General features: G+C 39.3%; 1 protein-coding gene across 3 annotated transcripts; it reads left to right on the top strand.

Moving 5' to 3' along the window:
- Positions 1 to 3316: 3316 nt before the first annotated feature.
- On the top strand, positions 3317 to 23040 carry itga6a (integrin, alpha 6a). Of its 3 annotated transcripts, XM_084544468.1 has the most exons (26): positions 3317 to 3591; positions 9115 to 9239; positions 9327 to 9406; positions 9520 to 9781; positions 9909 to 10040; positions 11865 to 12078; positions 12187 to 12380; positions 12459 to 12553; positions 13113 to 13240; positions 13319 to 13408; positions 13496 to 13557; positions 13650 to 13819; positions 14204 to 14344; positions 14425 to 14540; positions 14965 to 15118; positions 17741 to 17818; positions 17906 to 17985; positions 18080 to 18157; positions 18270 to 18372; positions 18938 to 19114; positions 19219 to 19302; positions 19389 to 19499; positions 19589 to 19687; positions 19785 to 19910; positions 21604 to 21729; positions 22201 to 22308. In XM_084544468.1, exons 1-25 carry the CDS (start codon positions 3386 to 3388, stop codon positions 21709 to 21711), a joined length of 3213 nt encoding a protein of 1070 aa, XP_084400594.1. In that variant the 5' UTR covers positions 3317 to 3385; the 3' UTR covers positions 21712 to 21729; positions 22201 to 22308. The 3 variants fall into 3 exon arrangements, with proteins under 3 accessions (XP_084400594.1, XP_084400592.1, XP_084400593.1); XM_084544466.1 differs by lacking the exon at positions 21604 to 21729 and having other exon boundaries at positions 17744 to 17818; positions 22201 to 23040; XM_084544467.1 differs by having other exon boundaries at positions 21604 to 22301.
- Positions 23041 to 23891: the final 851 nt, after the last annotated feature.

The following is a 23891-nucleotide window of genomic DNA, read 5'->3' as shown; positions in this document are numbered from 1 at the left end:
CTGCCCTGGAGCTGCATGTTTCTGATCTGTGGTCCTGGTCCCACCAACCGGCCCAGGGTTCACTGCTTACATATTCTTACTGTATGTGAATGTTCTTATGCACCCACAATATCAGGACTATAGGCATAGTCATATTTTTTTGCTTCTGTCCTCTTGTTCATTCTTCTAACAATAACTTAATGGGCCCACTGAATATTCACTATGGTTTGCTACAGTGAAGATTTGAACGTTATCTCTATCCTTTTTATCCATATAACATGCATCACCTATATACTCTTCTTTATATCTATGTATGTCTATATGCAGCATATACACTTTATCTGTATCCAGTTTTCCCTTCTCCCTTTTTTTCTGTCTCTGTACCTGGCGGACCTCAAGCAGATGGATCCCCCATATGAGCTGTGTTCTGCTCAAGGTTTCTTCCTCTAAAAAGTAATGCCACCGTCACCTTTGTACTTTCTGGCATTTCCAACTCTGGGTTTGTCATTTTGACTGACAGGGTCATAAAAATTCATAATCCATTTTACCTGTCACTTTAATTAATTTATTTTTTATTTATTTTTTTAAAAAAATGATAATAATTGTGGGCGGCACAGTGGTGAGGTGGTTAGCACTGATGCCTCACAGCAAGAAGGTCACCGGTTCGAATCCATGGGCCGTTCTCTCCGGGTACTCCGGCTTCCTCCCACCATCCAAAAGACATGCTCATTAGGTTAATTGGTGATTCTAAATTGGCCATAGGTGTGCGTGTGAGTGTGAATGGTTGTCTGTCTCTCTGTGTTAGCCCTGCGATGGACTGGCGACCTGTCCAGGGTGTACCCCTGCCTCTCGCCCGATGACAGCTGGGATAGGCTCCAGCAGACCCCCGTGACCCTTAACAGGACAAAACGGGTATAGAAGATGAATGAATGAATGAATGATAATAATTGTGTTGTCTTGCTCTTATTTATAATATAGGCAGACGAGGCGTGATAACTGGTCTTCTTTGTATTTTAATAACTGCTTTGCACATGTAAACAGTCCAATGCTACCTGCATGCCTACTTAACACTTAGCCTACGTTCAACTCGGGGTTTCTGCGCATGGTCCTAACTAATATGGCATGCTGGGTAATAGAATTCTTATCAAACTATACTCATAACATCACAATAATGACATTCAATAGCATTTAATTGTCTTTGTGTTAATTGTCTTTAATATTCAGTAGCGGTGGAAAAAAAGATTCGGCTCATATAACCGCGGTTATCTTTGGCCGGCCATCAAAGACGACTCAAGAATTATGAATCTAGAGTCCTACCACGTTTGATTGATATACAACCAATAAACTGCACCATTCAAACAGCTTACATCTCACTCGGCCACTAGGAAACTAAGGCACTCAGACACTCACTCACTTATGCACAATACGCAGAGAAACGAAACTTAACCGACTCTTATACTACTAAGGACAAAGGGCACTCCTTTAAAGATAACAGCGTCCAAATATTAGCCAGAGAAGACCGATGGTTTGAAAGAGGAGTAAAGGAAGCCATCTATGTTAGACTGGAAAAACCTTCACTAAACAGAGGAGGTGGACTGAGATTTAATCTGCCATCTATTTACAATACAGTTTTAACTTCTGTCCCCAAGAAGTTTCAACCTTCTTGGGACACCTTGACACTGGAGCCTTTGACGGACAAGAGTCGTTAGAGCACCATTCATAGGGAAGAGGACGGGGGCAAAAACAGTCCCCCTACAACAACAGGTAAGTACCCAATCGTCGGTGACGGAAAAATCTGAAGGCCATCTGATGGCCTCACCGTTTTTTTTTTTTAAAAAAAACAGTAAATGACGGAAAATATTCGGTTAAGGCGACCCCTGACTGTAATCTACTGTTAATCTGAGTCTTATTTTTAATCTGAATTTAAATGGACGCAGTAGAACATCCACTTAGGGGAAACTGGGTGACATCAGTGAAGAAGCTTGTAATGTGTTAAGATCTGATGCATCTGTTACCAAACCCTCGGCAACAGAGATGCCTTTCACATATCTCACACTTGACCCCCCCCCTCACCAAGTCTTTTGCCTCAATTAGGAATGTGGTTAAGACCCTGCTGCACCCCTCCATCCACCCACTCACTCACTCACACATACATACAGAAACACACACGGACATACACTGGTCTTTTTAACTTTGACAATGCCTGCATTGTGTTGTATTGTTCTGTGTGATTGTGGTTAGACTTCGCACCACCTTCAAACACCAGGAAATACACTGAGAGACGTGAACAGGCATCACAATGAACCTGTTTCATGTTCTTTGCAGGTTGATGCGGATGACACACTGATTCATATCGCTCCCACTGGTGGGTGGGAATGTCAGGCGTTTTAAATTCCATTTTTTTAGTCTGTGAAAGAAATCTTAAATCCTAAAGGATCAAAAGAGTTCTTCATCTCTTCAGTGAATTACATAAACCAGAGTGGCTGATGTCCACTCATGTGTTTGATGATCAAATCACTACAAAATCTGTTCTGTGGTCATTATTTATTTACGAGCATCAGCAGGTGTTATTAATGATGGCACACATAAATATTTAATTCCTCATTTCTTAGATGTAGGATCGACCCCATTTTTTTTACACATCTTTTGACAATAAACCCCGACATTCTCAGCATGTTAAAGATGGCAAAGGCGTTTAGTGACCTACAGCAGCTTGTGTCTAAGCCTGGCTGAATTCGGGAGGTGTATTTATCCAGCTGGCGTAAACACTTGCTGTTTATGTGCAACCAAAATAGCAAAACAAGCTTCATTAATGTTCCCCTGGCATGTGTCGACTGTCTGTTTATCCCAAAACATTTAATTTAACATTAATTTAAAGCTGGTGTCACCCATTGTAAATGACATATCAGCCTGTTCTTGATCATATATGTTTATAGCTACAAAATATTTTAACACACAGGCATTTTCAGTGTACCTTAGTGTGATTCTTATGTTATTGCTCTTCTTATTTTTGACTTTGAAAAGGCAAATTTAAAACTAATTTATTATGTTTTCTGAGCCAGCAAAATTTAATTTTAACTGCTACACAGCAACAAAATATATATAACATTATAGTTTTTAATGTTTTCTTTTATATTTTCAACATAGATATGCAAGAAAGACCTAGTTACAGTATATTATTCTAAAAGTTAGGCAACATGTTAATATACTGTACCTTAAAAAGAGTAATTGTCCCTTCCTGTATCAGGTGTCTCTTCTGTAGCAGTCAATGACCAGCAGGGGCGCTGTGCAGCAGCTGAGAGGACACGGGTGGTTAAACAAGCAGCGGTACGTTTCAGTCATCAAGTGAGCGAAGCAGAGAGGAGCATCGGGGCCCGCGGCTCTTAACTTCGGGACTGTTGGACACATGTGGACCGCCGCTGCCATGCCGACACAGAAACGGACCTCTGTTGTTCCTGCTGCGCTTTTGTTTTATTTTTATTTTCTGCAGACAACTTTGGTGCACGCCTTCAACCTTGACACTAGTCATGTCATTAGGAAAGACGGTGAGCCCGGGAGTCTGTTCGGGTTTTCTCTTGCCATGCACCGACAAATCAACCCGGACAAACGGATGTGAGTAATATCTTTACTTGTTCACCTTTACTTATCTGTTTGCCTCCATTCAAGTGCTGCTGCTATACGAGGACACCCGAGGGGACAGGTTCAGTTAGTTACCTATCAACCTTTTTGCCCCCATCTCGTGTGACATCACGTTCAAATAGGTCAGTAAGTGAAGAAAAATATATTTATCTATATATACATATGTAAATTACTGGCTGTGACCTTATGTTAATCAGTTTTTATTAACTTTAAACAGTAAGAGATCAGTAAGAGCATATCTGGAAACTCCTCATCCTAATGTGTTTGAAGTTAAATCTGGTTTATACTGCAGGAAAGGTGTTGTTAACTAAAGGACTCTGATTTCCATCCACTGGTTGTGTTTTCATTCACAGTATTAATCAAAGTTACTGTAGCAATCCCCCAAAGCCCATAGTGTTTCTTATCAGATGTTTTTGTTCTAATTTTCAATAGATTTTGACTGTCTCCTAGTGATCTTTTGAATATGAAATGGGAAGCAGCCAAAGGACAACAAGTGCAGAAACAATGGTTTTAACTGTTATGCTAATGTGGCTGTGGGGTCAAACTAAAGGAGCTCCGAGGGGAGAAAGAAATCCTTTTTCTGGGTAGTTTCACAAAGGTGTGGATATGTTTCTTTTCTCTGTTTCGCATCATAGATTGAACAGTCAGTCATCCAAAGAAAGCAATTATAGTCATATATTCTGGCGAGGTATTGACTAACTAAAGCAACCAGTAGATAAATCAATCTTCAGTAAAGGTTACAAGAATTTAGTCATTGCCCACCACAGACACTTGATATACTGAAAGGCATATTTAAGAGTAGTAAGAGTATTATGCGCTCAGCCGTCTTATTTTTCAGTCAAATATTCACATGTATGAACTAAATCAGAGATTATGCCAAGATGAAATTCAGTCAAATTTTAAAATGCTTCCACAGTTCAGCGTTTCAAGAATGCGTAACGATGTTGACATGCCCACACTGCAGCAAATTATCTGAGAGGGCAAAATAGTCAGCAGAAGTGTAGTGAGCTTGATTATCGAGTAACTTGGGTTTGGTTGGGGACTGGGAGGGGCTAGTTAGGCTACTGGCAGGCTGGACCCTGCAGCAGCATGTTGGGAAATGCAGGGATGAGAAGTCCTGATAACAAGAAATATCTCCCTGTGAATCAGACTAAACTGGAATTTTATCTTCATTTTGTCTGGATTTGACTGTTTCATAGTCACTATGTTTTACACTTATTCATTTGATCAGAACTGAAAAGAGGCAATTCTGCCTTGACAAGTCCAAAGAGTGAAAGGAGTGAAAAGTCATGAAACTGATGCCATATTTGTCGGGCAAATAGAGGCTTGAAATGTGACACGGGCTTGATAGTTTGTTTTTCAGCCAGTAAAAGTAAAAGGAGAGTGCAGATGTGCTTCTCTTACCGCTGCTCTACAAGAGAGGTGCCCCAGTTTGGGAAAATACGCTACATATGTGCAAAAGTTGGTTCTTGAGAACATATGTTGACTGATAGTAATGTAATATTTTGGAGTTTGAACTAAGCAAGAACACTTACTGGTAGGACATCAGTTTAAAGTACGTTACACAGACAGTTTCTTGACTATTTTGTAGGTTTCACAATTATAGCTTCTAACTAATTAATATTCTACTGTAAAATAAGTATAACTATATTATAGTGGTCCATAAATGATCAAAAATAATGACTATCATCATATTTGGCCAGTAAACAAAGAAATTGCAGTTATAGGTAGTTACAACTATCTGTCATTGTTTAATGCTAAACATACTGACAGTACTTATTATTATTGTAGTACAAATATTGTAGAGGACCTTGAGAATATCAGCCAGACAAGTCAAGAGGAAGCTCAGCAGACATCAGCAATGAACATCCTCATTACTCAAGACAGTGAGACACAGTGAACCTATGAAACCACAAGTCTTCAATGTGTCTCGCACTCTGCATCTGTCGCACTTGTTCTTGTACGGAGTGTTTGATGACGATCACAAGCAGCTGCAAACTTGCGCTGGCTGTCACTACATTAATCTGTTCATTATAAATAATGTGTGACGACAGAAACACTGGTCTTTACAGGCTCCAAGCACTCTATTTGATGAGTAATAGATGTCTCCCAATTGTGAAATTGTCCAACTCAAACAATCTTCTGTGTTTCAGTGATAAAATCTAAATCTTCTCCACTTTTCCTTTTTTATTTATAATTCATAAAACAATTTCTGCAAATCCGTGCATGCTTGTCCACTGATGGTTTCACTAAAAGCATAGGTTTCTCAGCTTGTTTCACCAGGCCTTTCTTCTCATAAACCAATAAGAGATCTATGTTTCAGCACTGAACTCAGTGTGGCATTTTGCAAAGAGGCCATTGGATGGCACTACCATGAATAATGCGTTAGACTAATGATGTGTATTTCAACATCCTCTCTGTGAAACCAGAGAAAAAGGGTATTTGACTGAACATGCACGGCCATCTGTGCACATGTAACCTGATAGATGAAACACATCAGTGAATCACCCGTTGAGATGTACCGATCAAACTTAACACTGAGGTCTGGATGGTTTGAAAAGATCAGAGAGTGGTTAGTGAACACATCTGAAAAGTTTTTTTTTTAAAACTTTATGATTTACTTGAAGTTGATATGAACTGAATATTCATGGTTTCTTCTGTGATGTGTATCCAACCAATCACAGGTCAGCACCAATCAGTGTGCCATGTGCAAACTGAAACAGTTAGAACAGCTGCAGCAGTTCTTCTTGCTTTGAGTGCACAGCTGTGGGAGCACTGCAGCACATCTGTTAACAGAGACCAGTGAGATCACCGTGTAACCCCCCCCCCCAGTCACCATGCATACCCATTTACACTACAGTGAAAGGCCTGCTGCAAGATGCTTCTTTTTGCACATTTTCTGTGTCACTCACAGAACCTACAGACTCCTGAGTCCTGAGTGTGACATTTACTTTGACACGCTACATTTTTCCTAACGTAATCCAGAAAATAACTTTCACAATCCTTGAAAACATTTTTATTTTTTTTTTTGGCTGCAATTTCTTGTCTACTGGTCATCACTTATGTCAGCACAGACACAGTGTGTCAGTTCTGATTTATTAGTGTGGCTGTATTTTAGGTCCTGCAGCAGTTATGGTGTAGATAATATACTTGCTTTTACCAGGTGAGTGTACAAAATACCTGAATATAACTGTGAGGTTTTAATCAATGTCACTGAGGACAGTTTGATTGATCTTGTGTTTTGATTGCATTCGTTTCTGCTATCGATAGTAAGCTCAAATTCATAAATTGTTCCTCTTTTCAAGCTGAAAAAAATGCATTTGATTGACTGGCGTGTTGCCTGTGAATGTCAAAGTTTTACAGCTGTTGTTGCGCAGAGTAGTTCTGCTTTTAAGCCACAGGTTTCTTTACGCAATGTTACAAGCTCACTATAGATGTTTTCCTGTATGTGACCTTAGGAGTTTTTGCTTCTCTAGAGAAAAAAAAGGTAACGCAGTAGTACTTTCATTTAAGCGTCTCTTTGAGTTGCTCAATGCACGAATGTGTCATTCATACCCTGTATGTTATCGCATTCTTTTTGCCACTTAACAAAATGTCAGTTTGTATTATATGATATTTTAGGGTGGGCTGGAATCATCAGACACAAATGTTGTGTTTGACGTCGTATACAGTACGTCTAAGAAAAACCTCTTAGACGTACTGGACCCCTGAGCAGCAGTCTAGCAGCTGCTAAATGTGAAACTAGCGCTAACTGCAAAGACCCCTGTTTCTATTTGCATGTCAGTGGGTTTTCTTTGAGGCGAAGGTTTACAGTTTGGCCTTCAGTCTTTAAGCCCGACCTCCTCTGGAGAGTCCTTGTTTAGCAAATGAAGAGACACATGGTTGTCCCACAGATCAATAGGTGGGTTACAGAAGGAACTAATAAGGAGAAAGGGGTGGAGAGGATGTCTTCTTTCTCCTTTGAAGAAATTCCTCCATTGTACATTTACTGGTAATTCAGGCTGAACTGACAATTCCTTATTTGACTGGTTTTATGTTTAAATGGACAGTTATTAATGTGTTAACTCACATCCTGTACTCTGACACACGGAGACACGGTTAGACAGTTTCACTTTTTTTTTCTCTGTTTTCTGACTTTTCAGTGCAGGATGAACTTAGTTGCCACTGACAGGAAGTATGACCCAGATAAGGTGTGATTTTCTGACAGAGTCGCCAGTGTGTAGAAAGGTTATAGTATGTACTGTTTTAATCCTTATCCCTTCATGTATGTTACAGTTTTTTCTTCATGACCCTGTGGAATTGAATGATACAGATTAAATGCTGATTTACTAAAAGCATTACATTGGCATCAGTAGTTTTGGAAGAACTAAATTACACATGATGCTAGCTCATGCATTCCTTGGAGTCGCTGCAACAGCATTTAAATTCAAAATGATATCATTTTTGTCTGTCTCCTACTACGTCCTAAAATTCATGTGCAGAAGACAAGTTTATCAGCGTTGCTGATTTTGTCATCTCACAGGTTTCAGACGAGTCACCCATGAAACTCTGCCGCTCTTCCTGCCCTGTTGAGCCACAAGGCAAGCTGTGGCTAAAGTTGGGTTGAACAACTGCATTATTGAACACGCTCCAAATTAGATTCTCTGCTTCAGTGCTCAGGACACTAGTCTATTGTCATGCATGAGAGTTTTCTTTTTTTCTAACTGCTGATTGAGAGGCTACATATTCCCTCTTGGGAAATGTGTCATGTACTGACATTAAATTTTGTGAGGACAAATCTGGTTTCCAGATGCTCTGCTGGTTAAGAGTTTTGATATATAGTATTAGAGTATAGAAATCTTTGTCTTTGTCTTAGATGATGTTCTAAGCTCGTGTCGAGTCAGACTTCTCCTTCCTGGCTTATCCTACCCTCCTACCTTTGCCATAGTAGATCATTCTTCTCGTCAGTAACATAAGTAAGAGTAGGTGCTCATGTGCCACCTCTTCTGTTTTCACAGTCGCTGGTATTTGTTATAATAACCCAACAGTTCTTTCTTACATAGCTACTCTGAGGAAGATCCTGTTTTTTTTCCCGTTAAATGTTCTTCGTGTTTTTCTCGATTTTTTTGTGTCATTTTGCTTTTACTTAACAGAGACAATGACCTTGCAGAATAGGAAACATTGTGTGGAAGACCAAGGTATTATATGCAACAAAGGACCATGGCCGGAAATGAGGCAGGGATGTTGTGATTGTGTGGTATGTGTCTTAGGCCACCAGGATGCCCCTATTGTTCACACAGTTGCTTTGGTTTGACTTTACATTGAGGTACTTGAAGTGCAGCAAAGTTTTTCGAGACATGCTTTTTTTTTACTTTCAGATGTAGAAATGAGGAAAAGGAACCAATTTCTCTACCAACACTAGCCACAATAACAGAATTGCAGACATGAAACTTTTTTTCACCCTTACTGTACTGTAGTACTGAAAATACTATTTGTTTTTGTTTTAATTTTCCCCAGGCTGTTGATCGGTGCCCCCAGAGCCCAAGGTTGGGGGAAACAAAGAGCCAACATCACAGGAGGCCTGTATAAATGTGAAATCACCCCGTACAATGAATGTGAGCGGATTGAATTTGATAATGAAGGTGAGATGTCTATCTATACATCTGTACATCTGTACATCTATACATCCATTGTTTATATTATTGTCTTGTGATCCTGCGTTTTGACAGAGCCCTCTAAGGATGATAATAAGGAGAATCAGTGGATGGGGGTGACTGTGCAGAGTCAAGGACCTGGTGGAAAGGTTGTGGTGAGTCAAATTAATTATCTGATCCATCATCCCCCTTGTCCTCTTGTCCTCTTGTCCCTGTCCATTCTTACAAAGGTGTGAACTTCAGCCCAGAAGTATGTTTTTTATTTCAGACGTGTGCTCACCGCTATCAGAACCGCATGATGGTGAACGGCGTCGAGGAGTCCAGTGACATCATCGGGCGCTGTTACATCTTCAGCCAGGACCTCAGAATCAACCCGTCTTCTGATGAGGATGGAGGTGACTGGAACTTCTGCAAGGGCAGGCACAGGGGCCATGACATGTTTGGATCATGCCAGCAGGGTCTGGCTGCTACTTTCACCAAGGACTACCATTACATGATATTTGGAGCACCAGGAACTTACAGCTGGAAAGGTGACTATCTAACAGTATCTAAGTAACGACTACACAATGTAGCATTACAGCATTTACTGATGGAATCAAGTTTCTCATTCTGTGTGTGAAACATTTTTCTAACTCAAATGAACATCTGCGACTCCAGGGATGGTGCGAGTGGAGCAAAAGAACAATACATTACTGAATATGGGAGTGTATGATGACGGACCGTATGAAGTTGGGGATGAGAGTTCCTTGAATCCCGAACTTGTGCCCATACCTTACAACAGCTACCTCGGTGAGTGATGCTGCTTTAAGTTCAGCAGCAAGTTTGACTTCTTCTTTTCATGCTTTTCATGCAAGTGAAGATAGAACAAAATCATCTGATGCTAACAATGTTTTCAGCAAGATATTCTCAAAATGCAAAATGACATGTGAAAGTACAACATCAGGAGTCATGCTAAACAACTGAACACTCAAACCCAAGTTATGAAGAAGCTTATCTCGCATTTGGGTGGCAGAAGAGCTTTGTGTCTTGATATTTGTGAGAACAAAACATATGAAAATAAAGGCCAGCAAGTATTTTAATTCTTTCTAATGTAAGAAAACTGCAGAAAACACTTCAGTAAGTGGAGGATCATGTTCTTGTTGAATTAAGTTGTGTCACTTTTTGTTGTTTGCAGTCAGCAAAACACTTTGTGAGTTAGTTTCTGGTCTCTCGCTAAATTGATTAGGTAGTTAACACTTGCTTAGAAAAGTTCAGACAGTTCGAATGTGTTAAACCACAGTGTAGACTGGCAACTGTTCCGAGAAGTACAACTATATTTTTTGTCAGTGCCACTGACAAAAAATATATGGCTTAGAAGAGGAATATAAAATCAAGATGAAGTAGTGATAATATTGTTAAAGGAACAGTATGTAAGAAATGTATTTCAATTAATCATAAAATGGCCCTGATATGTCACTAGACATGAAGAAATCATGTTCATTTCAAATACTTATATCACTGACAACAGTGGTCCGGCCAGGATATTGTCATTTAAAAGTGAAAGTTGCAGCCCTCAACTGATGTTGATGTTGTCATGTTGTGTTTTGGTCTGAGGCGCCACCCTCAAGCTATCTACTAATCACGAAGTCAGTAGAGTTTCGTCTTCCGGGTTGCCAGCTCTGCTCTAGTTACCACAGCTGCAGCTACGAACGTGTCGGATGAAACATAACGTTACTAAACCTAAAAGACCTCGTTATGAATCCGAAATACGTCGTGACAAAGTCCGGAATGGCATCAAATTGACCCTCGACTTTTGGATGCTATATTCTACCATGTTTGTTGGTATAGGCTAAAAGCCCCGTGCTTCTGTACGGACAGTGGATTTTCCATGGTCGCCCGTGCTAAATGCGTTCATAAAAAGCTTTATATCGCACCACTAGCAGGGTATGAAAACAATCTATGTTCCGACTGAAATGTGGTATTACAGTACATCTTTACGAAATATTTGGCTAATCGCCATTAGTAAATTTTTGCGATACATAATTACTTCGCAAAACATCTGTCATGAAGCATAAACTTTATTAACAGAAAAAAAAACTTACTGTGTAGGACCCGTCACTTGCCATTGGAAGCTCCTTGTAGCAGCCTACGTTTCTGCTGGATCCTGCAGCTTAGCTAGCAACCTCGAGTCAGGGGGGAGGCTGAGGGGATACACCGTTCTACAGTATTTTGAAAGTGATTGCAGTACCAGTTTTGACCACAATCCTACATACTGTTCCTTTAAAGTAATCTTTTTTTGAGAAAATGTTGTTGCTGACCACGTCCACAGCATAGTCATTGCTTGTCTTTCGTGCTGGTATTCTTGTCTGCTTCAACAAACTGGGGGCAACTATGAATAAGTACCTCATACAACCTTCATACAACCCCCCTTCAAAGAAACATAACTATTCCTCTAAGCTGTGCCACTGAAAGTTCACTGCAGATCAAAACAAGTGATTGTGAAAACACGTGGTCCTCTGTGCCAACTTTAGGGTCTGAGTTGGTATTGAATTGAACAGGACTGAAAGGAGGTAAAAAGAAACTAATTCTTCAGTGTTAAATAAAATGTGCATATTTACAATTCTCACACTTCAGGATTCTCTCTCGATTCGGGACACCACATCACCACAAGTCGTAGTCTGACCGTGGTGGCTGGAGCACCGAGAGCCAATCACAGTGGAGCTGTAATCCTGTTGAAGAAGCAGAGCGAGACCTCCCGCAGACTTGTGTTTGAACACACTCTGCACGGGCAAGGACTGGCATCCTCTTTTGGATACGACGTGGCTGTAGTTGACCTGAATAATGACGGGTAGGTAACATTTGTAGCTGCCTTTTATTCTTCTTTAGCATACATATAATCATTCAATCAACATATTTTTTTTAGAGATGTTTATAAAAAACTTCCTTTATGATCTAGATGGGAAGACATAGTTGTAGGAGCACCACAGTTTTACATGAAGGAGGGAGACATTGGAGGAGCTGTCTACGTCTACATCAATAAGCAAGGACAGTGGGATAGAGTCACTCCTGTTCGTCTAAACGGGACCAGAGACTCAATGTTTGGACTGGCAGTGGAGAACATCGGTGACATCAATCTAGACTCATATAACGGTAATCTACTTCGCATTTAACACCTTATTTATGTTACCAGTTCTTGTTACATGAAGTGGTTTTCATTTTTTTACGCAGATATTGCCGTTGGAGCTCCACACGATGACGACGGTGCAGGAAGAGTCTACATTTACCACGGCTCTGCAGAAGGAATCAATACCAGTCCTGCACAGGTTGGTGGATCACATGAATATTAACATGTGAAAAGAGTTAGTTGTAGAGAGAATTATCTCGTTTTCTCGGTTCTTCACAGCTCTAGAGACTTTATGGCATTTTCTTTAGGCCATTATTTTGGTTTTCAGACAGCCAGTGTTACTATCATAGGCTGTGTGTGAAGATAAACGATGGGACAGCTCCTCAAAAGTGAAGCCAAAGCAAGTTGAGCATCCCCTGGTGGCCCCACCTCCAACACCTTCTGTAACCCTGAATATTTAGCCTCAGTGTTGGGTTCACAGCTTATTTTCTGCTGCCCCAAGTGGCTAAAAAGGCAGTTACTCTGCAGGGACTCTACAGGAATCTCTTTATATGATTAAGGCAGTGATCTGTCTTGATCTTGCTGTGGTGCAATAACCGCTTTTGCTAATGATGACTATTTAAGCATTTTGTCAATATAAATGCATTTATTATAGTATATTTGCAGTCAAATTCGGATAGAACTAACATTTAAATGTTATTTTATTATTTTCTTTTCTTTTTAAAGGTAATTTGTTATTTTTTTCTTCATTCATTCAGATCCTTTCAGGAAAAGAGCACAACATTAGATTTTTTGGATATTCTCTGGCAGGGAACCTTGACCTGGACGTTAACTCTTATCCAGACCTGGCTGTCGGCTCTCTGTCGAACACAGCTTTCATCTACAGGTGACTGTGCCCTTACACATTACAAGTAAATTTATACCCTACTGGCATCACAGCTTCATTTAATAACCTTTCTTTCAGGGCAAGGCCAGTCATTAGCATCAAGAAAAGCGTCAAAATATCGCCACAGGAAATTGACCTTACAATTAAAACCTGCGGTAACAGCATTTGGTAGGTTTTCTAATATGATTGTATTCAAGCAGACCTCACCGTCAAAACTTTCTGTTGCTGAAAAAAATATTCTTTTTCTGTCCATAGCTTAACTGTGAAGACATGCTTCGCCTTCAAAGCAAACCCAGCATCTTACAGCCCAAAACCAAGTATGTGGAAAAAATAATAAATAAAATAAAATAAAAATTCCAGACAAAAGGAGCTGTTCTTTCTCACATGAAATTTTACTTCTACGCTGCAGTGATCAGATATTTTGTGGAGGCTGACGGGGAACACAGAAAACAAGGCCTGACCTCCAGAGTGATGTTCCTGAACCAGTCCCACACCGAATCAGACTACCTGTTCAACAGTACCTTAGTCCTCAATGGACAAAACCAGGAAAAGTGCATCAAGCTAAAAGCTAAGCTTAAGGTAAATCATATTAAGTTAACCATCACCTGAATTTAGTGAGAGGTGTATTCAGACTTTTACATCTCTCACCTAGTTACAGGTGATGGAGTAAGTCCGTCTGCACATATGTACAGACAATAAATCCTACAGAAGTTTTCCACCCAAATAATGTATTTTACCCCCAACAGATAGTCTAGTGTTGAAAATCTCATGAACATAACTAATTCAAAGGTTAATGTGGAGTAGTCCTTGAAATGACTGAATTTAATAACTGCATAATAGTTATATCAGTGCTGTAGCTTTAATAAGACAAGTTAAATATATGTCATCATTTCATTAACACTCCAGTCCATTTAGAAGAAATCATTGTGTTCTAACTTCTCTTTCTGGTTCTGATTAACACAGGACAACATTAAGGACAAGATGCGCAGCATTCCCTTTGAGGTGTCTGCAGAAATTATTGGTGTCAGACAAAACGAACAAACAAGTCTCCCTCATCTATTGCCCATCTTGGACCCCTCTCAACCAAGCAAAAAAGTCGCAGAGGTAAATAATCAGGCTACGTTCATAAATAATAAATTAATGAAACAATTTTGTCAAGGTTTTGACCTTCTGTGTATCTGCAGGTGAACATTGTGAAAGAAGGATGTGGAAGAGATCATGTTTGCCAGAGTAACCTGAAGATGGAGTACAGTTTATTCTACGAACAAAGTAACGAAGACATGATCCCCTTAACTAAAAGGTTAAAATGCAATCTTATTTTTTTTGTAAGATAAAGATGTTGTATATAATGTAAAGAAAGAATCATTTATACTAATAACACCAATGAGAACCAACACTCACACTGTTTTAAGCTCTTTTATTGTTTTTTGCCAGCAAGTGTACTGAATGCTTGAGCCTCATGGCACCGTATGAAACTAGAGCTAGAAAACAAGCTCAGACATGTCAACAGTACAGTCTGTTTATAGTTTACATACTTGAGTTAAAGGACCATTGAATACATCTGGATATATGCTGCTCTGTGTTCTTTGGTTGTTGAATGGGAAACATTGTTGGGTCCAGTTTTGACTACAGCAGCTGAGTAATCGGTCAAAACTACACACCACAAATCTGCATTTTTCCACCAACTCAGTCTGAAGTTACTGATTGTGATCGTGTGTCTGCAGCAACAACAACATCCCTGAGTTTGTTTTGGATTATGAGAAGAAGAACTTGGCTGTGCGGGTGACGGTGAAGAACATAAACGGTGACGATGCTTACGAGGCCAAGCTGGTGGGGCGTTTCCCGAATACCCTGTCATATTCTGGAGTCCGCAACAAAGTAAGTATACTTCACACACTGCTTACACTTAGAGAAATTACACAAAATAGAAATAGTTGAGTTGACAAGAAGACATATTCTAGCAGGAGTGGAGTGTGGCCGTCATTAGACAAAGTTGGATAACATGGTAACACAATGATAATGTGTGCAGTTAACATGGTATGAAAAAAGAGATGGTTGTACTAATATTTAATCTGGAAAAATCCTTGAATTGGCCCCCAGACTTAAATCTGGACCTCTCATGCTTTAAGTACAGGTTGCATGTTGACAATTAAGCTAAAGTACGCTACATGTTAGGATCATTGACTATATAAAGAGATGAACCCTCTGTGACGTCACCCCTAAGCTTCCTGAAAACTGGTTTTAAAGCTCAGTATGTTGGATGTGGACGTCACCATCTGTGTCTGACTCCACTTTACTCCTGACTAATTCATACAGTGGGTACGGAAAGTATTCAGACCCCTTTAAATTTTTCACTCTTTGTTTCATTGCAGCCATTTGCTAAAATCAAAAAAGTCCATTTTATTTCTCATTAATGTACACTCAGCAACCCATCTTGACAGAAAAAAAACAAAAATGTAGAAATTTTTGCAAATTTATTAAAAAAGAAAAACTGAAATATCACATGGTCATAAGTATTCAGACCCTTTGCTGTGACACCCATATTTAACTCACATGCTGTCCATTTCTTCTGATCCTCCTTAAGATGGTTCTGCTCCTTCATTGGAGTCCAGCTGTGTTTAATTAGGTCATTGGACTTAATTAGGAAAGGCACACACCTGTCTAAGACCTTACAGCTCACAGTGCATGTCAGAGCAAATGAGAATCATGAGGTCGAAGGAACTGCCCAAGGAGCTCAGAGACAGAATTGTGGCAAGGCACAGATCTGGCCAAGGTTACAAAAGAATTTCTGCAGCACTCAAGGTTCCTAAGAGCACAGTGGCCTCCATAATCCTTAAATGGAAGAAGTTTGAGACGACCAGAACTCTTCCTAGACCTGGCCGTCCAGCCAAACTGAGCAATCGTGGGAGAAGAGCCTTGGTGAGAGAGGTAAAGAAGAACCCAAAGATCACTGTGGCTGAGCTCCAGAGATGCAGTAGGGAGATGGGAGAAAGTTCCACAAAGTCAACTATCACTGCAGCCCTCCACTAGTCGGGGCTTTATGGCAGAGTGGCCCGACGGAAGCTTCTCCTCAGCATAGAGTTTGCCAAAAAACACATGAAGGACTCCCAGACTATGAGAAATAAGATTCTCTGGTCTGATGAGACCAAGATTGAACTTTTTGGCGTTAATTCTAAGCAGTATGTGTGGAGAAAACCAGGCACTGCTCATCACCTGCCCAATACAATCCCAACAGTGAAACATGGTGGTGGCAGCATCATGCTATGGGGGTGTTTTTCAGCTGCAGGGACAGGACGACTGGTTGCAATTGAAGGAAAGATGAATGCGGCCAAGTACAGAGATATCCTGGAAGAAAACCTCTTCCAGAGTGCTCAGGACCTCAGACTGGGCCGAAGGTTCACCTTCCAACAAGACAATGACCCTAAGCACACAGCTAAAATAACGAAGGAGTGGCTTCGGAACAACTCTGTGACCATTCTTGACTGGCCCAGCCAGAGCCCTGACCTAAACCCAATTGAGCATCTCTGGAGAGACCTGAAAATGGCTGTCCACCAACGTTCACCATCCAACCTGACAGAACTGGAGAAGATCTGCAAGGAAGAATGGCAGAGGATCCCCAAATCCAGGTGTGAAAAACTTGTTGCATCATTCCCAAGAAGACTCATGGCTGTACTAGCTCAAAAGGGTGCTTCTACTCAATACTGAGCAAAGGGTCTGAATACTTATGACCATGTGATATTTCAGTTTTTCTTTTTTAATAAATTTGCAAAAATTTCTGTATTTCTGTTTTTTTCTGTCAAGATGGGTTGCTGAGTGTACATTAATGAGAAATAAAATGAACTTTTTGGATTTTAGCAAATGGCTGCAATGAAACAAAGAGTGAAAAATTTAAAGGGGTCTGAATACTTTCCGTACCCACTGTAAATGGGAAGAGTGTGAGTGGAGCTAAAGTTGGTGGGTGAGGCCCGAGCAGGCAGCTAGCACCGTGCGACGGCTCCCGTCCGTCACTCAAAGTGACATACTACCCTTACTTATTAATAACTTTAAGCCTTGATATAATTTAAATTGATGAGTTGTTTAAAAATCCACCCCCGTACAATTAGCTATAGAGACAAAAACTGTTTTTTGTTACCAGATTGTAAACGTGTCTATTTCTGCTGTAAAGTTGGGCATTTTAACAAACAGGTTTACAGGGATTGGCTCACTTCTGGAGCCAGCCTCAAGTGGTCATTTGAAGAACTGCAGCTTTTGTCTCCTTGAGGTTGTTGATTAGTTGAGATGAACATCTCATGTACCTGTAAGCGTGCTCTGTGTCATCATGATTTTTTATTTTTTTTATCTATTTATGCCACTCTAAGTTATAAGAATTTAACCTTGGAATATTTGTCATATGTAGTGATTGCATAAAAACACTCTGATTACTGATTGATGACTAATTGCTTTGTTATTTGAAGTTTCCAGGTTTCCTCAAATATTCCAATGTGTTTTTTTTTTTCCAAGCAGGTCATCTGTAGTGCCAATAAGAACGGCTCTCAAGCAGACTGCGAACTGGGGAATCCTTTTAAGAGAGACTCAGAGGTACACACTTGTCATGTTCACATGCTAATGCTTATCGACGCCTTTAGCTTTTATAGTTTAAATATAAGTTCTTTTTTTTTCCACAAGCGTACCTTTTACATCGTCCTGAGTACTAAGGACATGCCTCTTGACACCACGGAGATTGAGATTGACCTGCAGCTCCGAACGTAAGTACTGTTGTTGCATGTAATGAGTTCAGCATCACGCTGTTAATATTAATTAGCATACTGGACTACACTGTTGTTGTTGTTTTTCTTTTAGGACCAGTGTACAGGAAGATATTGCCCTTGTGAAAGTAAAGGCTGCAGTGATCATTGAATGGCCTTTGTCAGTGAGTGGGTAAGTACAGTATGTTGTTGTAGATTTACTTTTCTTTTCTGGTCTTTAACAGTATTTAGATGAACAGTACATCCAACGGTGTGTTAATGTTTCGCTGTCTCGTTTTTATCAGGGAAGCCAGTCCCAGGCACGTTTCTTTTGGAGGTGCAGTGAAAGGAGAAAGTGCGATGAAGACGGAGGAAGAGATAGGAAGTCTGATTAACTATGCATTCACAGTAAGTTTATTCATCAGGTTTACTATATGAATGTTTAATTGTTGCCGTCAATTTTTAAATGAAATGTTGCACCGTGTTTATGGAGGTCTATAGTGGACCATGATAAAAAATGATAGTATAGACTTGAAAATGTAACATAAATGGCTTATAAGTTTCCACCTTTTACCATAAATTAAATGAAATGCAAATTCAGCAGGTTAAATCTAAAAATTAAAATGTCAAAAGCCGTTTACATTATGAATTTCAATTATAATTTTGTCATTAATATTGATTTCACTACATAGTTTTTTTTATTGCATATTCATTTTTGTATTTTTCTAATTTTCAAATTGGAATTAATATTTGAATATTGTCCACTGTACTTTGAAAATTAAAGGTATTCTTTCATTTTATTTTAATATACAGATGTATACAAGTATGTGGAAATGAAAAAGGAAATTGTATTATTGCATTTTCACTTTATACTTGATAACTGCATGTGTATGTGGAAAATTATAACGTTATTATGGAATTAATTTCTACAGAGTCCTCTAAAGGCTTCCGTACGTACCTATTTCTCCTTCAGATAAACAACTTGTGGACACGTTTGAATCCTTCTGTCAAAGCGTCGCTAAACATTCAGTGGCCCAAATCCAACAAACACGGGAAATGGCTTCTGTACCTGGTGAAGATCACGTCTAAAGGTCCGGAGAACGTCCGTTGCACTCCTGTGTCTGAGATCAACCCTGTTAAACGCATCCAGGTAGTACTTTTAAACCTCTCCACGTACTTTAAATAAAGTGAAGTCAGCCTCTGCTGCAAACATCCCTTCTGCTGTGAATTAAATGATAAGAAATGTGATTTCAGGTTTCCTCAGTGTCCCGGACAAAAAGAGAAGCCGTCAAAACGGAAATTAAATCTGATTCTCAGCCAGGCAAAAAAACAAAGTTGGTGAGTTTTGCAGTTTACATGCACACACCTTTTTTTTTTTTTATAAAGGCTTGAATGCAACGTATGAGACGGTCTTTGCTTCTTAGTCCTGTCAGACATCAGACACCAGATGTGTGGAGCTCAGCTGCCCCCTGCAGGGACTTGACGGTACAACAATTGAACTGAGATCTCGTTTGTGGAACTCCACTTTCATTGAGGTAATAATTATTTTGTTGTTTTGATCTCTAAGTGTTTCATGGTAACACTAATCCACCTCCTCAACGATTGTTTTTTTGTCTTTATACAGGATTATAACTCTTTTTCGACCTTGCTTTTGGTTGTGAAAGCCTCTCTTGTTCTTGATACTCCGGCTAAAAACATAAAGCTGACATCTCCTTACACCCTGGTGAGTATTCAGCAGCCACATAAAATGATTTAGTTTATTATGCTGAGCCAAACTCACTCTGTGTCTTGGTTTTCCTCGGTTCGGTGTTTGATTGCAGGTGACCGTGACGGTGTCCCCAGAAAATAAAGCAGCTCAGTTCGGAGGAGTGCCCTGGTGGATCATACTGGTGGCTGTTCTGGCAGGAGTCTTGATTCTGGTTTTGTTGGTGTATCTGCTCTGGAAGGTGAGAACAGGAACGCTAAACTTTCATTTCATCCATGTTTGGTAAAGTCGGACATAACAGAGGATGACATAGGACTTTAATTTCAGTGAACCCTTCATTGAAATTAGGTCAGAAAAGATGCAACGTTAATAAATACACTTTTTTATTCATAGGTTACAGAGTGTAAACACCTGAGGCTTTGCTTAATTTTAGGTTTTCATGTTATTATGAATACATTTTGTATATTTATATTTATATATTTCATTTGGAATAATGGTAGTCAAAATTACTAGTTTTAAGGATTAAATACTATATTAATACTAATACTAAATATTATATTAATTAGATTATATGTTATATTGGTTGCACAGTGAATGTTCATAATGCATGTTGTGTACAGCCTACAAACAGTTGTTGCTTTTAATGGTGACCGACACAAAGCAACAGATTATTAACTCAAGCTGTTTATTATAATCTGAATTTCAGAAGCAACTGAGTAACCGCTTGTAAAGTTTAACTAGACATCTACTATTTAAGTAGCACTGAATTCCTTGTCGTCAAATACTTTTATTTGAAAACCATCTGATGTGGTGTGGTTTAGATTTCTGCCCTAAAACTTTCAGGTTTTGTTGTTTGTTGTTGAATTTTTGCTAATTAAAAAAAATAAAATAAATAGTACAAAGTACAAAAAGCACAGGTTATATTTCAGCACCAACATCGATCACCATCTTGGCTGCTGATGAGAAACACTTGATTCTGTCATAAGAAACATTACACGCTTTAATCTTCTGTTTGAATTAGCGACACTGAAAATAAAAATACGTTTCTGAAATGGCAAAACCTGAAACGATCATCTGTAGATTTTAGAGAAAGCAATTCACACCACATGAATTCTAACAGATGGCTGTCAAAGGAAAATATTTCAGTGCTATAAGATCAGTGGCATTTGAAGGAATGCTTCTTCATTTCTTTCCCGACAGCTAGATCAGGACTGATACCACTGTCACATCTGTGCTTTAGATATGAAGCCAGGAGAAGGTTAGTTTACCTTACTGCATCGCTACGGACCTTCAATTTAAAATGTACAGAAGCAGAAATGTTGGCTATAGATAGATAGATAGATAGATAGATAGTATCATGAGGTAGAAATCTATATATCTATAATTGTATATATATAATATACCAGAATATATATATATATACAATATATGTGGATATGAAAATATGGGGTCATATAAAATATAAATATTGTACACACTTTATAATGATATAAAAACAGGATATGTAACTGTAAACACACAAAATGTAGGCGTATAAAGCATAAAACTATACAGGATATATAAATACTGTATAAAGTAGATGAAATATATAAGATTTATATAAGTTAGTGGTTATATAACATCTGTATAAAATATATTACAGTAAGTATTTAATAGGTTTAACTGACAACAGTTGAGTTTCTGTAATAAACCTTTTATTAAGTGACTGGATGTGTCTGGATGATATTAGAAAGAAGATTTAAACGGCATTAGTCAGGACTTGAGTTACAATATACTGTAAATGAAGTAATTTACTGTCTGGTGACATTAGAGCATCAACACTAGGATCCCCAGATGAGTCACATCCTTAATAAAAACTCATCGTCTCTGCTGTGAAATCACTGTAACTGGTTCAGTCTGACTCTTAACAATTCACCACCCTTGCTCCTCCTCAGTGCGGTTTCTTCAAGAGAGCAACTAAAGACCAGTACGATGCTGCGTATCTGAAGGCAGAGGTCCATGTTCAGCCCTCTGAGAAAGACAAACTCTCTGCTGAGGCCTGAGTTAGACTTTGAACAGGGGTAAAGTCAGCATGGCGTGTGATTACTGCAGCGACTAATGAACTCACTTTTCCAGCCAAATCCGCTGACTTCATGCAGAAAAATTCAATCAGACACATATTGTACTGAGCTGATGAAACACACCTGAATTTAACATGAAAAAAAATAAAAAATAAATCCTGAATAGAGACGTTCATTGGTCTGTGACGGCGTACTGATGTATGCTCTATAATTAGGTCTTTGTGCAATATGTGTCTCTGAATTTTGCCAAGCAATTAATGCATTTTCTTACCAGCAGGCTTTTTATTTTCCGCCTTTTTTGTGAAAAAGCGCCTTCTCTGACTTTGCTTCAACGCTCGGCTGTTTGAAACGTCCCAGAAAAGCATGCTTAACGTTCCTGCACACGTTCTCTCCTGCTGCTGTGTGTGAATATCGCTGACATCTATCAGTCTTAGTAATTAACTGTATGTTTTCCAAAAAAAAAATTCTCAGTGTGGATTCTTCAAGCGCACCAAACAGGATGAGAGCGTCCCTCGTTACAACGCGGTGCGGATAAGAAAAGAAACTCCTCCGTACAAAGATGGAAAAGCCAAACTGGAACTTAATGAAAAAAAGCAGTGGATGACGACTTGGATCGACAACGAGAGTTACTCATGAGTGTTTAAACACCAATCACCTGCTTTTCTTCATTTTGTGACAAGACAAATCACAGCTGTTGTTTTTTTTAATGTGGACACGTCTTTCCAAGAATTAGGCTCAGTATCTTGAATTTTTTACACTGTATAAACGAAATATTTTTGTAAGTGTTGTATATATTTAAGAAAAAAAAAAACTTGTGCACACTATTTATTTCTTGATATAAATTCCTGCAACCAAAGTGGTTTTTTTTTTCTCCGCCATGTTTACTGCTGTTTTTAAAGTTGTACTGTTTTTAAACGAAGGTACAGCTAATTTACTGTAATATGAATGTATATCACTTTTTGTGTTTCTTTTTTGTGTTAAGTTTCAGTTTAAATGTAAATAAAGTTTTTTATTATTCTTTTAAATGACATTTAGGTACATTATCAAGTCACAGCAACTCGGTGAATATTTTCAAATGAGTCTCAACGTGGAGTAGCTCCATTTTCACACGTTTTCTTCCCCTCCTCTCTCAGCGTTCAGGTAGCATCCACTGTACTGTAGATCATCACTGAATTAACTTTTTGTGAGTAATCCAAAGGGAAGAGCAGCTGAAATGTACATTTTATAGATTTTATTCAAAGTGCCTGTCTTAACTGTTGATTTGTCAAGTAAAAAAAAAAAATAAAAAAAATTGTTAAAGACTGATTTCTACTGCTGAATTTCTTTATAGTCCCAGGTGAAGGTAACAGACAGGAGTCTAGCTGCTGGTGGTGGAGTAGTAGCAGACAGACAGATGGAGAATTAATATGAAACAACAAGAATGAGGTGAGGTTCTGGGTTTGAGTCCATCGGTGGGTTCTCTCTGGGTACTCTGGGTTCCTCCCACCGTCCAAAGACATGCTGGTTAGGTTCATTGGTGATTCGTGAGTGTGAATGGTTGTCCATCTCTCTGTCCAGGGTATACCCCGCCTCTCGCCCCGGGATAGGCTCCAGCCCCCCCCCCCAACCCTTCACAGGACAAGCCGTTACAGAAAATGAATGAGGAGAGGGAGGAGGAGAGATCACTGGATGAGAATAGAAGAATAATTTTGACTGCGTAAGAAACTGGAAGTGACAAAGAGACTGGAGAGACTTTATTATAAAAACAGAGCACTGATTAATCTGACACTTTTTACAATCATTTGCTTTACAAATGAAAGGATAATAGTAACTAATGACTCTCCAGTCTTAAAAAAATGGCAGCTGTGGCTCAGAACGGAGAATTAATTTTCCATTTACCATGTGTGTGTGTTCACCACGTCCTACCAAGATCCAGAAATTGCTTCTCTGAACGTGGGGTGAGGATTTAGATTTATAGCGGGTGCCCTTCCCTAAGGACACGCCGCCCCTCAGAACCCTTAAGATCCTCATGTTGACGAGTCCCGTACCAGACCTGTGTCACTAACGTCTACATTAATTATTCTGTTTCTGACAAGAGAGAAGCTGCAAATCTTCACAAATGGAAAAACTACATCGAGGTACGACTGTCTCAGCTTTGTTCAAAATCAAAACCTAATTCCGTC

Source organism: Chelon labrosus (assembly GCF_963514085.1).
Source record: "Chelon labrosus genome assembly, chromosome: 5".
Lineage (NCBI taxonomy): Eukaryota > Metazoa > Chordata > Actinopteri > Mugiliformes > Mugilidae > Chelon > Chelon labrosus.
Note: the sequence above shows the minus strand (reverse complement) of the source record. Positions and strands in the feature narration are given on the sequence as shown.